General features: G+C 42.9%; 1 protein-coding gene across 1 annotated transcript in view; it reads right to left on the bottom strand.

Moving 5' to 3' along the window:
• Positions 1 to 13,954, bottom strand: part of vps13d (vacuolar protein sorting 13 homolog D) — a 104,030-nt gene that overhangs the window by 64,775 nt on the left and 25,301 nt on the right. Inside the window, exons 22-27 of the mRNA XM_034235920.1 lie at positions 13,784 to 13,874; positions 13,535 to 13,661; positions 13,252 to 13,432; positions 12,368 to 12,550; positions 984 to 1,116; positions 666 to 864 (exon numbers count right to left, since the gene is read on the bottom strand). Coding sequence (XP_034091811.1) covers positions 666 to 864; positions 984 to 1,116; positions 12,368 to 12,550; positions 13,252 to 13,432; positions 13,535 to 13,661; positions 13,784 to 13,874 — 914 coding nt within the window. The remainder of the gene's footprint in view (positions 1 to 665; positions 865 to 983; positions 1,117 to 12,367; positions 12,551 to 13,251; positions 13,433 to 13,534; positions 13,662 to 13,783; positions 13,875 to 13,954) is intronic.

The following is a 13,954-nucleotide window of genomic DNA, read 5'->3' as shown; positions in this document are numbered from 1 at the left end:
CACTCAAACCTAATGCTTTCTTACAGAGAAAAGCTATGTCTCATAGAAAAACAGAAACATAAACCATCTCCGGGCCCTGTGCAAAACGCTCAAGTTAATCGAAGTAAGGGTGACTCCAGACCAGAGACAAAAAATGCCACTCAACACAGGCTTGTGTCTCGCAGTTGTTATAGGACTCTTAGGCCATCTTAGGCTTATTGGTCTATGTGTGCTGCATAAAGAATAAGGAAACTATTCAAAATAGTGCAAGACGTGACAGATTAGTGAACCGCAGGTTGTTTTGACCTTTGGAATAACAGGTGCAAGATGCTACATTTGAGCTGTCGCTACTTGTAACGTTATAGAGTGCAGCGTCTTCTTCTTTCAGCCAAGCACACAAACCTAAATTCCCACTCACTGATTATTTCTAATAAAAAAGGAGAGGAGATGATAAACAATTATTTACATTCAAATCCTTATATTTTGCTAATCTCAAACTCTAGATTAGAATTGGTGTGTGAAAAATACTGTTGGTAGGATTTCTTTAAACAGTGATAACACCATGTCAAAAAATAATAAAACGGACAGATAATCGAGACTATTTTCCAGAACCAGAGCCCTCAAAATTATTTCATTGTAAAAGATATATAACTTTTGCCACCAATAAGACAATAAGCAGGACATACTTGTCCAGGTTGCGCTCTACTTTCAGCTCCAGTCGGCAGCAGTTCTTCAGCAGGTTCTCGCCAGTGCGACGGACAGAGTAGGAAGGAAAGATGAGGTCTGAGGATTCGGGAGGTTTACCACAGGGCAGACGCTCTGCGGCGAAGATATCTACCTCCTGCAGGTCCAGGGCGATGCAGTCCAGCAGGCACACATGCTCTTCTAACGGGGGAAACACAGCAGATACTTCAGAGACTTTCAGAGGCTCTCAGTTCCACTTCTTACATTAGGTGCTTTTACATTCACTGTATGCTTTGCTATAAATATGCAGCAATGCTAACCTAAAATGTGAGGTTCATCCCGCCCCCATGTGTCTGGGACCTGTGGCCTGCCTAGGGTAAACCCTTTGGAGCTGGAAGGGGGGGTCCTGGGCTTTTCCGGCTCACTATTCCTCCCCGCCGCTCTCACTCGCTCCTGTTTCAAGAGAATAGAACAGAAATGACAAACATTTCACTTTAAAACCAAGCATCATGATCATTATGTACACTCAAAAGCAGCTGATCCTGTTTTAAAAGGTGCTAAGAAAAACAAATTAACATAAAATACAGTCATTTACCATGTTTTAAATAGATACTAATGTTTTGGTTTCTACGTTGGTTTTATTATTGGAAAGACATTACAAATGGCTCTTTACCTGAAAACATTTGAAAGGTATTAACACAGTGACGGATCTGTGTATCTGTCATTGTTCATCATGTCAAGAAATCACTGCATTCCCCTTCAAACAAAACAACAAAAACGTACAGACACCAGTGTTTCCCCTATATACAAATAGTGGCGGCGCTGCGCCGCTGCTGAAATATGTGCGCCGCTGCTAGGGGCGCCAGCCAGGTACCAAAAAAAAAAAAATGTTTTTTTTTTAATCAATAATAATAAGTGCCTACCCTTTTTGATTTTTGATTGTTTGTTATGTGGATTTGTAGTATTTGTGTTACTGTATGTTCAGGTGTATTTTGCTAAATCTTGAGACATTGCCACTGTATGTAATAGGCAGGCCATCGGGAGGACCGGGAGGTTTCCCGATGGCCTGGCCTGTTAAGTGGCCTGCCGATTTCTTTTAACTTAGCCTATGTATTGTGAACGCAACGCTGCGCAAATGTGGGTTTGCCTCACACAGGGTGACTGTCTGTCTACATCAGGGGTACTCAAACTTTTTTGTTAAAGGTCTACTTGTGAATTTTATACAAGGTCAATGGTCCGGATCAATGCCAGTAAAGTAAAAAAAACTCTCTTTTCCTCCGTACCCAAATATTTTAAAAACAGGGGTATAACGAGCGGATACAGATTTGCTGCCGATCTGACGTCAAATCGGCGGCGGACCCACAAAAAGTTGCTATCAGAAACAATGCCTTACGTGTTTTGGACGTAATCTCGTCTTTGTTCACATTAGCAAGCCTCGCTAACACTCAGAGCTAACCTGTACTGTAGAGGACATGTGTTTAAAAAGCAGGAAATAAAAAAAGGAACTCACCTTGTGATAAACCCGCAAGAGAAAAAGCATTTGAGCTCCATACTGTTTCAGAAATAATCTTTGATGTGGTTTAGAACAGGATGGCGTTTTATCACAGCAGAATTTAACTTTATCTCCGGTAGAATTCTGATCAGGCATTAGCTCCGCCTCCTCTTTTTTTTTTTTTTAAAGCTAAGGACCTAACATCCGCGTTTCTCTAACAGGGCTGCAAAAGAGGGGTATGAGCAGTATGAGGCATGGCTACAATGGGTGATCTGTTTTGTATTTTAAGCAAAAAACTTCACAGACATGCTTTGCATAGGTATGGCCCTACAATATATTTTTCCAAAATAGCATGATAGGTCCACTTTAATTTACATTTTTTATAATGGGACACAGGGTTCGGTCCGGATTGATTTGCAGTTCGGTCCGGATCCGGACCGTGGTCCGGAGTTTGAGAAGCCCTGGTCTACGTGATGTGGCCTGCCGACATGGCCACTTCCATACCGATCATAAATCAAAGCCCTCGATTGGTCTCTGTGTTTCATTCAAGCTCGGGAGGGTGTGTGTATGTAAGGAGAGGGAGAGAGAGAGAGAGAGTTTGTTTTGAGTAGCTGCATCAGAAATGAGCTCCTGAACAAAAAAAAATCGAAATTGTACCTAAAAAGTGAGACATTTTGTTGGAAAATCTGCAATTATTCTTCAGAATTAACTCCAAAGAAGAGTTACCGACATTGATCGACAGAAAACAGAGGAAGAAACGCAATTTTTTGATGTATTTTTTAGTTGAAACTACTAACTAGCTTTCAACTACCAACTGACAACTGTCAACCGTTTAGCTGTGGGCTGCCAGCTGTTACCTGCCACTGTTGGAAGGAGCTGCACCAAAGAAGGTAGCGGAACATTATAAACTGTGAATTATTTCATGAAGATAAGAAGAAAGGAAAAGAAAAGTATTCGTAAGCTAGAAAAGCTAATTAATTAGCCTAGGCTCTCTTTGGAACAAAACAAGTGGTCGCCATGGAAACTGTCCAGCAGGCAAAAAAGAACTTCTCAGCTCTCAGAGCAGAGGGAAGAGAGATTGAATATCCTGCTAAATGCAAGAGTGTAAATGCGAAGGACAAACACAAGGAGAAGACACTGTGTGCAAACCCAGAGGTTCACTGACTATGCCCAACAAAAAGAAGGAAGGAAGAAGAACAACCTCATATTCTTCACTGACTCCATCTACATCTGGAAAGATACTCTGTGCAGGAAGTATGCATACGTATCCAGAGAGGGCATCGGCTCAGGAGGCAGATTAAAAATCTGTAAAGATGAACACCTTGACAAAGATGACCCTCTGCTCACCATCACATACTACACTAAAGGAAAGGTCATGGTCCAAGGGAATGAAGCCAACCTGGAGTCCTTCCAAGAGGCATTCCCCCTGCTGAAAGCTGAGGTGGACACAAAGAGGATCAATGTCCGCTCTGATGTCCCCTCTGATGTCCCCTCTGATGTCCCCTCTGATGTCCCCTCTGATGTCCCCTCTGATGTCGAAGGTGATGAGAGCCCAATAGAGAACCCCAACACCTTGTCTATCTCTGCCCCTCCCACACCGGCCAGCTCCAACAATCGGCTGAAGGAGAGTATGGCCCTGCTGGAGCTGGACTTTGCAGAATTCAAAGAGCGGACCCAGGCCAGGCAGTCTGGTCCCCCAGACAACACTCTGCAGCAGCTTAAAGAGGACCTCCAGCAGCTCAAGAGCGACAACGAGGCCTTGGCATCTGACCTCAGAGGAAGTGTAGAGGCACTCAAACAGGAGAACAGTGTGCTCCTGTGTTCAGTTAGCCAAGGTGAGGGAGGATGCTGAGTGTAGAGAGAAGAGCTTCACCAGGCAGGTCCAGCACCTGACAGAGAAACTCTCATCAGTCCTCACAATGACGAGTAGAGAGACACAGACTCTCCCTGCCAGTGTCCCTGGCCCACCCTCTCTGCTCAGCACCCAGCCTAACAACACCCTGGCCCCTCCTGATACACCCACACAGCCAGCTGCCCACAGCCAGCTCTGCCCATCCCAGCCTCCCTCTACTCAGCCTGAAGAACAAGACCCACAAGTGGTCCTGCTGGCTGACTCAAACGGGAAGTTCCTGGAACCAAGAAAGCTTGTTCCTGATGAAAAGGTGCTGTCTAAACACTGCAGCACCACAGGCCAGGCCATGAAGCTGTTGAAAAAGGAGACCCTCAGGAGCCCTCAGTACCTGGTGATCCACACGGGAACAAATGACCTGCACACCCTCCGTAGGGACACTGCTGAGGCAGTGAGGAAAATGGCGGAGCAGGCCAGTAAGGAATTCCCCGACACCCGCATTGTGGTCTCCACCCTGCTGCCTAGGACAGACACCCCTCCTCATGTCATCCATGACATTAATATGGAGATCAGAAAAGGATGTGCCACCTTACCAAATGTCCACCTGGCCCTCCACTCAACCATTGGCCCCTGGGACCTCTATGATGGACTCCACCTACACAGAGAGAGGGTGGGGATATTTGTAAAGATCCTCAAAGATGCAGCCCTGGGACGCAGTCCTCCCACCCCCTCCTCTAGAGGCCCTATAGACCCTCCCAGACCGCTTCCTCCCCATCACCACCCCAGGATCACCACCCCTGCTGTGAGGAGACACAACAGCTCAGCCTGGACCTCCCACTCCTCACGCCCCCAACACACCCAGAGGAGGCTACTTTCACCCAGCTCACCCCCTGCACAACATCAGCAGCAGAGATATGCAGCACCAGCTGCTCCTCGTCTCCCTCCCCGCCTACAGCAGCGGAGCTATGCTGCAGTTGTAGCCCAGCCTGCTGCACCCTCCCTCCCCCTGCTACCTCTGAACTGGGAGACATCAGGATGATGCTGCACACCCTGTGCACCCGACTTCTGTCCAGCTAAGACATTACATGTATATGTTATCGTAGTAATCAGTACAATAGTAATATTGTAATATATAATATTTTTTTTTTCTTCATATATTTGTCTCACTATACAGATTCATTTTGATTGTTTTTGAAAAAAAGATGCGTTCTTTTCATATAAGCTGTTGGAATATTCAGGGCCTCCACTCCTCAACCTTTGAGGTCAAGAGTGAGAATCCAGAGTTCTTAGAATCTATCAAGATGTTGATCCAACTATATGAACAGAAACATGGTGATCTGCTCACTCACTGTCCTCCAGGTTATAATGAAGTCATGCTGCCCTCTGTAAAATCAAAAAACATACGCAAGGGCAGAACATCAGGGGGGATCTTGGTGTGGTATAAAGGAGATCTTTGCCGTCAGATCTCAGTAGTAAAACAAGGTAAATCACACATTTGGCTAAGGTTAGATCAAACCCTGGGCATAACTAACAGGAATCTATACGTGTGTGCTATTTATATACCCCCAGTAGATTCTCCTTATTTTCAAGAAGACATTTTTGAAACTCTCCACTCAGAAATAGCCTATTTTCAGGCCCAGGGAAATGTGCTTCTAACTGGAGATCTGAACGGACGAACAGGAATTGAACCTGATGTCATAGACCCACAGGGCAGCCACCATGTATTTGGTGAACCCCCCCTGTTTACCACACCAACCGTCAGCCATCGGAACAGCCTCGACTCTGAAATCAATCAGAATGGCAAAGAGATAGTGCATCTCTGTCGGGCCTTAGGCCTGTACATAGTGAACGGGAGGTTCAGAGGGGACTCTTTAGGGAGATTCACATACTCCTCAGCTCTAGGGTCTAGTGTAGTAGACTATGCAATCACTGACATGGACCCCTCCACTATCAGTGCATTCACTGTCAGACAGCAATCCCCCTTTTCAGACCACAACCAAATCAATGTGTTCTTTAAACTCTCAGGTCCAATGAGTGACACAACAAGGGAACCCAGTAAGCTGCATTACATCCTACTTACAGGTGGGCCCCAGACAGTGGAGACAAATTCACCATGGCCTTGAACTCACCTGATCTGATGAATGACATGTCACTATTTGACCAAAATCAATATGTTCCTACCAAAGATGGTGTAAACATGGCCATTGATTATATCAATATGATATTTCACAAGGCAGCTATTAAAGCTGACCTAATCAAACAAAAGCAGAAGCCTGTTAAAAGGCAAAACGCTGACAAATGGTTTGACCAGGAATGCAAGACCATCAGAAAAGACCTGAGAAAAATAGCAAAGGAAAAACATCGGCAACCAAACTACCCAGCCTTACGCATTAGATACAATGACGTTTTAAACAAATATAAATGTACAATAAGGAACAAAAAACTAAATGATACCCACATGAAACTTGAGGATATTGAGAAAGCCATTGATCAAAATCAATTCTGGGATCTGTGGAACAACTTCAACACAAAACAACCACAAGCATTACCCATCCAAAACGATGACATCTGGAGAGAACATTTAGAAAGTTTGTACAAAGACATACCAATAAATCTAATGAATTCAAATCAATGTATTACAAAAGAGAAACTCCAAACATTAGAAGAAACTATTAAAGACAACCAAAAGCCCCTTGATTTCCCAATGACTTGGGAAGAGTTGACCACACAGACACAATCTCTCCGGCCAAGGAAAGCTTGTGGCCCAGACAACATTAAAAAGGAAATGCTCAGATGCAGCACCCCAGAGATGCAGGGGACAGTGTTAAAGCTGTTCAGTATCGTATTGCAGTCAGGATGTTTTCATCTGGTGCAAAGGGCTCATTTCCCCCATTCATAAGAGTGGAGACAATCAGACCCTAAGAACTACCGTGGCATCTGTGTCAGCAGCTGTCTGGGAACATTATTCTGTAGCATTCTAAATAAAAGAATACAAGATTTCCTTAACCAACAATCCATCTTGAGTAAAAATCGAATTGGCTTCCTTCCAAAACACCGCACCACCGACCATGTGTATACCCTTCACACTTTAGTTAACAAACATGTACACCAAACACAACATGGTAAGATATACACTTGTTTCATTGATTTCAAAAAAGCTTTGGACTCTATTTGGCACGAAGGGCTCTATTATAGACTTCTACATTGTGGTATATGGGGCAAAATGTACGATCTGGTTAAATCAATGTATTTAGGGAATAAGTGTGCTGTTAAAATTGGAGACAAACAAACTGAATTCTTCACCCAGAGAAGAGGCGTTCGTCAGGGTTGCAATTTAAGTCCCACTTTATTTAATATATATATAAATGAACTTGCTGTTCAGTTGGATCACTGTGCTGCTCCTGGCCTCTCCCTCCTAGATAGAGAGGTGAAGTGTCTGCTTTATGCCGATGACCTTGTTCTGCTGTCTCCTACTGAACAAGGACTACAACAACAGCTGGACATAGTAGACCAGTACTGTAAGAACTGGGCCCTGGCAGTCAATATGAACAAAACTAATGTCATGGTTTTCCAAAAACACCCCAGATGTCCGAAGAACAAATACCATTTTACCATAAACAATCATATCATCGAACATAGTATGAGTTATACCTACCTCGGTTTAACCATAACAGCATCGGGAAGTTTCAACATGGCAGTGAATGCACTCAAAGAAAAAGCCAGAAGAGCTCTAAATGCAATTAAGAGAACATTTTATAATGTCCAAATTCCAATTAAAATCTAGCTCAAAATCTTTGATAGTGTGATCCAGCCCATTGCGCTGTACGGTAGTGAAGTATGGGGTCCACTCAGTCACCAGAGCTATACCCGCTGGGACAAATATCCAACAGAGTCTTTACATGCAGAATTCTGCAGATACATTTGACGTGTTCAGAGAAAAACACCAACAAATGCATGTAGATCAGAATTAGGCAGAGACCCACTGATCATTAACACTCAAAAGAGAGCACTAACATTCTTTAACCACCTTAGATCCAGCCCCCGAGACACCCTCCACTCCAAAGCCCTCCAAAGCCAAGAGCTAACCCCAGAGAAGAGTCCCCTATGTCAGCTGGAGCTGAGGCTAGCTGCCCCCTCTCAGAGCCACTCTGACCAGTCTCTCAGCAACACTGCTCTCCAAACACCAATCACAGTCAAACGCATTATAACACAATGCAAACACAACTATTTACAACATTGGGAAGAAGAAACTAAAAGCCAAAGTAGATTAGAATGTTACCTGGCTCTAAACAGAGAGCTGGCAGAATATCTCTCTACTGTCAGAGACAGAAAGCAGAGACAGATCCTAACCAAGTACAGGCTCAGTGACCACAAACTGGCAATCGAAACAGGAAGACTCAAAAGAATATGTGGTCACTGTACGACAGGTGAGACAGAGACAGAGATGCACTTCCTCCTGAAGTGCCAAACATTCAACGAAGTAAGGAGCGTTTACTGGAACAAGTTGAACTCTGTAATCCCAGGTTTCAAGGAGGTTGATGACCTCTCAAGACTGAGAGTACTCCTAGGACGGACGGACGGACGCACACACACACACGGACACACACGGACACACACGGACACACACACCACACACACACACACACACACACCACACACACACACACCGCACACACACACCACACACACACACCACACACACACACGTAATTGTATCACTGTATATATATATATCAATAATATGTAAACATTTGAAATGTATGTTAATGTTGTTAAAAATGTTGTATTGTGATGCTTTGGCTACATTGTTTAATTTAACTTTCATGCCAATAAAGCCCCTTTGAATTTAATTGAGAGAGAGAGAGAGAGAGAGAGGAGAAGAGAGAGAGAGAGTATGAGAGGGGAGAGAGAGAGAAGAGAGAGAGAGAGAGAGAGAGAGAGAGAAGAGAGAGAGAGAGAGTATCAGAGAGGAGAGAGAGAGAGAGAGAGAGAGAGAGAGAGAGAGATATAAACAGCTCAGGTGAGGTTAGGGACTCTCTGAGTTCATTTTAGTCTAAGTTATCTCAGTGGGTCTCAAACAAATATGTGTTTACAAATTATGTAAACACATATTTCCAAGGCACTCCTTTATAATTATTAGGATAAATAAAAACAGGTTTGAAATCATTCCAATGTATACTATAGGATAGTAAACCAAAAATATATGTATTGAGATACAAAAATATGCATAAATAAATGGTAAAATAAGATATAAATGAACAACAAAAATAAAATAAATTACATTTATTTGTTATTGGCTATGGTAGGTTATTGGTTATGTTCACATACTTATTTGATTATTAAAATGTAAACCGATTTTTCATATGGGTGTTTAGAGTTGTACCCCCTAGATCTCTAGGTCTCTATTAATTGGGCGCTCAAAGCGCACCAGATTGAAGCATACCCCCGGGGGTATGCTTCAATCTGGTTTGTTTTAATTGTTTTAATTGGGGGGTGGACATCACCTCCTCTAAGGGGGTCCGGACCCCCTTAGAGGAGGTGATGTCCACCCCCCAATTAAAACATGTTCATACAATACTGAATACATTTGAAGCCATTTTGACGTCTATTACCTATGTCAATAAGTTTCTGTTTTTGTAGTGTATTTGTCTTTAGTAGAGATTTTTCATTTATTCTTTACATATAAAATCTCACCTAGGGCAGCAAATTGTCTAGAACCGGCCCTGGTGCTAGGCCTCAAGAGCCTTTCTTGTGCTGGCAGACTCATAGAAACAAATTGACGGGGCGCACTTCGCACGCACTAAAAAATTCCACGCGCTCCGCGCTCACATTATGCTGGGCCCACGTGCCTTAGCACCGCTGCTATGACTCCATCCTAGGGGAAACACTGGACACTGTGCCAATATATTGTAAGCCAGAAGATACAACTCAACACAGAAGTCAGTTAGTCTTTTCCACTGTTTATAACCTAAAAATGAGACGACCTCTACAAAGGAATTACTTGAACTATTATTTTGCATGTTTAACATTATGGTCCAGAGAGTCAAACACTGCGACATTCTCAATGAGGGCAAAGTCAAAAACATGAGACATTGTCATTTTAAAAGCAAGTATCAAAGCAATACACCAACTTCTGAAAGTAATTGCCAGGGGATGTTGACACATCTGGAATTTCAGCCCATGTCAGGACATTAGCTATTCATTTTCTTTTCATAAACTGTAGTAGATCAACTGCACAATAAAACTGCGCTTCAGTTGCTGGAGCGCTTGTGCAGCGCTGTTCTAACTGCATTCTTTGAAGACATTTCAACTGAATATTACTTGTGTTTAATGAATTGAATTGAAAGTAAATACAAAACACTGTTATGCTCTTCTGACAGAGCGGCATTAAAAACTATGGCAGCTGATGCCGCAGTTCAATACATCATATTTCACTGACATCTATTAAATTGTCATTAAATGATTTGCCTCCTCTGTGCGAGCAGAGTCAAGGATGTCCAAAAGGAGAGAAGGATGTGGTGTACTAGGATTTTGATATGTTTGTAGTCGCTGCCTGCCATTCACATTATTATATTGTTAAAAATGGTTAACTTCACACCCATGTATTGTGAAGACAGCATGGCATATGCTGGAGGTTCCTGTAGCGTAGCATCCTGATACAGCTGCTGCGCCATGGGAGCCAGGCAGAGCTCTCTTTTCTCACTTTGTGTTTTATGACCGCATTAATAGGGTGCACTGCTCAGAAACTTCCACTGTATATATTTTCAACCTACTTTCATATCAGTAAAGCAAGAGTTTTTAATAAAAATACATCAATATTTAAGACACATGTTAAGCTTTCATAAGAACAAATCCTTTGGGAAGTTGGTGTATTATTTTAAACAATTCATGCGGCACTCAAAATGTCCAAAAAATCAAAACAGCAAACCAGAGCTGGACCATACTCCCTGACAACCAAAGCAGCACCAGACCATTAGCAACTGATTCACCAGAGGAGAAGAAATAAAGACTATATTTCTAAACCAAATACTCCCACAAAGTTGAAGTGTGCAGTGTAAACTGTTTAATCTGATCCAAAAGTCATTATCAACATATGCTGTCAGCTGTCTGAAGTTTGGTACTGGGATAGTGTCTGGTAAGTGGTACAAACTAAGTTATTTGGAAAACCCCTTTCACCCCAAACCAAAAGCATGCAAGGTACCTTGTAATGGAATGGATCCTTGTATGAGCTTGCATGCAGTATAACATTCTTCACAAAAAACACAAGATGGAAAGACCATGAAAGACCAATACAACATTTGTTTAGTGTCCTCCCACCAATAACACAGTATGCTGTGCTGGAGCTAGTGTTGGGGTAGTTTCCTTTTCCACCGGCTAGAGCCTGGTAGCAGCGAGGTCTTCGGGTCAGTGTTTACATCACTAAGTTGGAGGTGTGCCAACATTATTATTGTATTGTCTTTGAGAAGTTTAATGGAAAACAATGCGATTCACATTATAGAACTCCAAATTGCTGAAAAAGCATCAAGCATATGTATGGTATAGTTTTTACTCACCTTTAAAACTTTGAATTAGTAAGTAGGCTGCTTATAATATTTTTCACTGTGATCTATCTTATGATGGTCTGATATGACAACTTACACCTGACACCCGTTCAAAATGTATAATGGCAGCAGGTAGTCATTGAAAGTATGGTGTATAGTAAATAGTATGTCACACGCATGTCCGGTTAATTTTCACGGAGAGCAGTCTTCAAACTATGCAGCTCTCAGTTCTCTGTGCCAGCTGGGCTCGGGTGCCAATTATTCTGCATTGGAAACATGGAGAACTTAACCTTGAACTGCCTCTGTTGAAAAGGAGGCTCCTCGTAACCGTGCCATTGGTGTGCTATATGCTATGTGCTTTTATAGTGTCCTTTTATGCAAACTAACATGATAGCCAACATATTGGACTCTTTTTGGAAAAATATGAACACATCAATTGTTAAATTCAATCAAAGACAATTAGAGACAATGACAAGGTTTAGTTATGGGACCATACATTACAGCAAAGAGTCAGGCTATGCTGTATTCATTGAGCATTGCAGACCAGATTCAGATAGTTACGTCATTACTAAATGATAAGATGGCAAAAGGTTCTCTGTGCAGGGCATTGAGCTTTTCAGGGGGTCTGGTATGTGGTACGAAAAATAAATTGGTAACCCTGCATGTTAAATTGTGGGTAATACCATTCAATGCATAAATGAATACAGTTCCATTAGAAAAGCAAGGGAGAGAAAGGTCAGCCGGGGCTGCAGGGGTGGATGCACGGGCAGCGTGACTCACCAGAGAGGGGAAAAAGGCATGGACCATGGTGAGTTTCTCTACCTTGTCTCTGAGGGAGAAAGTCCCATGAGCCCCCGCTGGCAGGAAGCTGTTCTGCACCCTCAGCTGGCCGAGGTTGGCCACAATGACCCTCGGCGAGCATGAGCTCTCTGGGATGAGAATAACTGGGGCACCAGCCTCAATATCCAGCAGAACCCTGGAAGCCCGCTGAGGATGTTCGCGCACCTGTAGGGGACAGGAAGAGGGAGAGAGGAAGGGGCCAGGTGAGAGAAATCAAACAGAGTAAAGGAAAGAGTAGGAAAATAAATGGACAATAAGTTAAGCAGCAAGCAGGGGAAAACTTTATTCTGATATCATTACTATTACAGACACAACCGTTGAGAAGTCAAGAATCATCTGTTTTAACAAGATTAACACCAAAGGTTGTATTTATATTTGAGACAGTTTTGCTCTAAAAAAGAGAAAACAAATAATAGAACATTCCATTCAGTGGATGTCCACAGTGATGCATGATCGGCAGAGTGATGAAGAATATAGTTAAATATTGTTTCGGATTCCACTCCAGAATGACTTGAGTGATTCTTGTGAAGATTGAAACAAATGGGTGTCTCTATATATTGAGTTACAGCCTATTCCTCTGGGCTGCTCCTGCCCTGTACAATGCCATCTGGTCGCCCTATAGTATATTGTTTGTTTTCCATGTACACAAACAAACCAGTTATACAAATAAAAGAGGACATCATGCATGCACACTTATGATGGATAGCTGATATTCAATGTAGACTTATGTTTGTCAAAGACAGATAATAATACCCAACCAATGTAATTTGCATTAACTTTGATTTCTTGGAGTTGCTTGTTTGTAAAATGTTCAGCTAAGCTGAAATGAGCAGTAACTAAAGCAAAGTGCTTCACAAAGTACTCACAGCCTGGCCCTCCATAGCAGCCCTCTGCCTGCCGAGAACATCCTGTAGCTGGGTGAAATGTTGGATGAAGGCCACCACCTCGGCCTGAAAGCGCTGGGTGTGGACGTACTGCACGGAGGCCATCTGCAGGGACACCTTGATGTCACATTCCCGCTCCAGGTAAGGATCAGGCTGGCCGTACCTGAAGGGACGGGAATACGATGCTGAGTAAAAGCAGACTGATTCTTTAAATCCCTTCGTATCATACAGACTTATTCTATGCTCAAAGGTTAGCAATACATACTTATGGATGTTGAAAATAAGGGCCTCCCCTCCTCGGGTGGTGAAGCGCTCTCGGTAGAGATCACCATGTGGTGTAAGGTCACTCAGGGACAAACTTCCTAAACTGCCTTGTAATGCCAGGTCGCCATCTTAACGATAAGACATCATGACATCATTAAACTTCACATTGTCCTCACAAGTTGATCTATAACACCATTTTGTTGTGTTGTCTTTTACTAGGCAAGGTGAATCTATGGTATTTCATACGCACCCATCATTTCTAGATGAGCAGACAGTTTGGACACACTCGCTCTGGCAAGCTCATTGGTTTTCTTGTTTAGTACAAGAGACAAAGAATGAACCTGAGAATGGAAACATAAAAAGGTTTATTAATAAAGCATTCACTTCAGAACTGACTCTTCAATTCACAACAAGAAAGGCT

The sequence above is a fragment of the Gymnodraco acuticeps genome, unplaced genomic scaffold (genome assembly GCF_902827175.1).
Source record: "Gymnodraco acuticeps unplaced genomic scaffold, fGymAcu1.1, whole genome shotgun sequence".
NCBI lineage: Eukaryota > Metazoa > Chordata > Actinopteri > Perciformes > Bathydraconidae > Gymnodraco > Gymnodraco acuticeps.
Note: the sequence above shows the minus strand (reverse complement) of the source record. Positions and strands in the feature narration are given on the sequence as shown.